Genomic DNA, 3,271 nt, shown 5'->3' with positions numbered 1-3,271 from the left:
TAGAGTGAATTATATAAAATTGGTGAATCACTTAGAAAATATTTTAAAAAGCAATGGTAGATTTTCAACCCAAAATTATTCAGTTTGACATGTATTTGCATAAAAAACAAAGTAGATAGGGTGTTCCATGTCTCTGTTCTCTTTTTTTCAAAAATAAAAATTTGAGAATTATTAAAACATGAAGGCAGCCACTAGAATCTATGAATTTATTGAAACAAAAAACTAAACTTGATCAAGGACCCTATATTCATCCACAGTTTTTCATCCTAAAACATCCTCAGTCATAAAGATTTACTAAAATCAAATGTTACAACAGTTAAACTTAACAGTAAAAAAAAACATATGCTAATATATGGTATGAACATCGAGTATTTTTCTCGATCTTTTATTCCCCATCTTTTCCACCTACTATTCCATTCCGTTCAATTCCATTCGCTTGTCTCTAGCTCTGCCTAAAATCGAGTTCTGATCCATACTTAACATATTCGCAACCTCCACTATTAGGTCATCCATCAACAATTTCTTAATTTCCATACCTATCGCGTCCACGCCATCCCCAGAATCGAGCCACTGCATCTCCCTATCCAACACCCTCTCTGTCACGTCTTCATGCATGCTCTTCTCTTCACTTGCCAACAACTTATGCAGCTCGTAACCGATCCCATCTTTCTGCCTTGTAAGGCCCACCTTTTTTGTTGGCTGTTTCACCTACGGGAGTGGGCCCACGAACTGATGGAACATTTCAAAGAGCCCGGAATTTATGCGGTCAAATAGGAGCTTCCTTTCAGACCTCGATGATGTTGTCTCATTGGAATACTTCTCCTCGACATTGTCAAATAAACAAGGGTCCAGAGGGCAATCGAGAGAGTAACATGTTGACACGAAAGTGTCGGGGTTAGCATCATCATATCCAGAGTCGATTAGCACATTAGCTAGATAGACAGATTCCCAACTCTCATCATTAAATACTTCATTGTCCTCGAAGACCGAGACAAATCCTTGGCCAACATCTTTGTCACTTGGTGTAAGCATTAGTCCATCTGCATTTGCTCCAAACTCTATCTTGAGTAGCTTAAGCTGCATTGGAAGCCCTGCCAGTGTAACGCCCCCACTTCTGAGCTATTAATAAATCAAATCAACCTCAAATTTATAATTGCAGATAACTCATAATCTCAAATATACAAATCATCTCCAAAATATAAATTATACAAATCTCCAAAAATAATATATAGTTGTGGACTAAAAAAATCTCCAACTCAAATAATCTCTTTAGATGCTTCAACTCCAATCGCCACTAAATTTGCTCCACACCTGAAATAAATTAATTCCGGAAGTATACAATACAACATGAATAACAAGGCTCGGACAAAAAATAAATCAACCGAGATGCAATAATTACACAACCGATTAAATTCGATAATTAAGCAATTTGCCAAACAGCACAAACAAGTCAACTCGACATATGATAATTTATCCAGAACTAAATACCCGGTCCTACTCCGTACATGACCAGTGACCGACCTCACCCACCTCACCAAGCACAACCGCTTATCCGGGCTATTGGTCCAAGCTATTGGCAAGGTCTACTCGATCCATGTACGGAGCATTTCCATGTCATTTAGCTAGACAAATCAACACTGACTACATAGAACAATTTCATAGAATTTATCAAATGACCAGAGTACTCAAACGTATCAACAAGAATGATTTCACAGAATTTAACATATGACCATGATAATCAAGAGGAGTACAAATGTGAAGTAATTAAGATAAAAACTCTTTGCAAAGAGATTTAAAGGAAGCATATTGTATACCACCCGAATTACCTCAAATCAATCTCCTCCGTCGCCAATACTCAAACCTTGATATTTCTCCATGGATTTCCAAATTCTAAGCCATAAGGTATGTAAGGGTTCACAAAATCTACAACTCTCCTCCTTTATGAGGTAGGGGATTTCCTTGAGTGTTATATATGTTTATGTAAGTTTGTGATTGATTTGTGAGCTCTCCTTTGGTATTTCGAAAATGGGTTTTTGTTTCAAAAAAATGGAAAGTTTTGTAGGAGAAATCTATCCTTGTCTTTTGTAAGTTCTAAATTTGAAATGTGGAATCATGATGTTGAGATTGTTGTGTTTAGAGGGGTTTTTGAAATGAGATGATGAAAGGTTAGGGCTTTTGGTGAAAAACCTAGAAGCATGGGGGTTTTGGGAATAATGGGGGAAATCAAGGGATTTTTCTTGAAATGAATAAAAAGGGTGAGTGGGAATTTCATAATGTTGAATTATGTGATAAATTCTAGATGTATAAAGGTTGGAAACCTCACTTAATTTTCCATTGGTCGCCTACATATACACATGTGATTATAAATTGTACATTGTTGTGTTCCATGATATATGGGTATTGTTGTGAAAGGAAATTATTGTTCAAACATTTTCTCTAGCTTTGGAAATATTTAGAATGTGAAGGTATATGAATTGTAGGTTCATTGTTGTATAAAGATCCATGATAGCAACTTTGTATCATTTTATGAAATAACATGGAGAAGGGAAAATGAGGAATGTAATTGTTATAGCGATCCCGGTTTTTTCCCTGTCATTTATTGTATTCTGGACTCGGGTTCCGTGGTTATATGTCGTTGTCTATACCTTATTTCCATCCTTTACTCTTTGAATTTGAGTTTTGGATTGTCTTGGGCGTGTTTAGAATAGGTTGGTTGCTAATTGATCTAGAACCTTGTTGCCTAGAATTTTGGCTTTCCGCTCAAGCGGGTCTTTTTGCGCTCGAGCGGGGTTTGCAATCCTTCAGTACTTTGTGCGTCTGCAAAAATACTACAGAAGTGTTTTTCATGCTCGAGCGGAGTTTCTTATGCTCGAGTGGGTCTAAGCTCGAGCGGCCCCTCTGGCGCTCGAGCGACTGTTTGAAGTCTATAAAATACTAGACGAGTGTATTCTGCGCTCGAGCGGGTCTCTTTGCGCTCGAGCAGGTAATGCCTTGTTGTTGTGTCTTGGTGCTAAAATACCCTAAGTTGAGAGCCTTTCTCTCTAAAATACCCTCTCTCTCTATACATTTTGACATAGATCTATTGATCTTCTCACCATCCTTCCTTTGATAAAAAGTTTGAGCTCTTCAAGATCTCCATTTTTATCTGGGTAGAAGTTGATTTTGTCATTTTTGGAGTTCATCTCTTGCTTGGCTTACCTTCTCTTCTTGAGGTAGGGATAATCTACTCTTTAATATGAGTTTTGACATAAATATTGGTTATTTTGTATAA

At 37.1% G+C, this 3,271-nt stretch overlaps 1 protein-coding gene across 1 annotated transcript; it reads right to left on the bottom strand.

Moving 5' to 3' along the window:
• Nucleotides 1-408: 408 nt before the first annotated feature.
• LOC145821847 (uncharacterized) lies at nt 409-1,083 on the bottom strand. The gene is made up of 2 exons (XM_082918421.1): nt 791-1,083; nt 409-673 (listed from the first exon to the last, which is right to left on the bottom strand). The coding sequence occupies exons 1-2, from the start codon at nt 1,081-1,083 to the stop codon at nt 409-411; spliced, it is 558 nt and encodes a 185-aa protein (XP_082774547.1).
• Nucleotides 1,084-3,271: the final 2,188 nt, after the last annotated feature.

This window comes from Camellia sinensis, chromosome 3 (assembly GCF_055761805.1).
Source record: "Camellia sinensis isolate YWXY chromosome 3, ASM5576180v1, whole genome shotgun sequence".
NCBI lineage: Eukaryota > Viridiplantae > Streptophyta > Magnoliopsida > Ericales > Theaceae > Camellia > Camellia sinensis.
The sequence above is the reverse complement of the archived record's forward strand: the minus strand, read 5'-3'. Positions and strand labels throughout refer to the sequence as shown.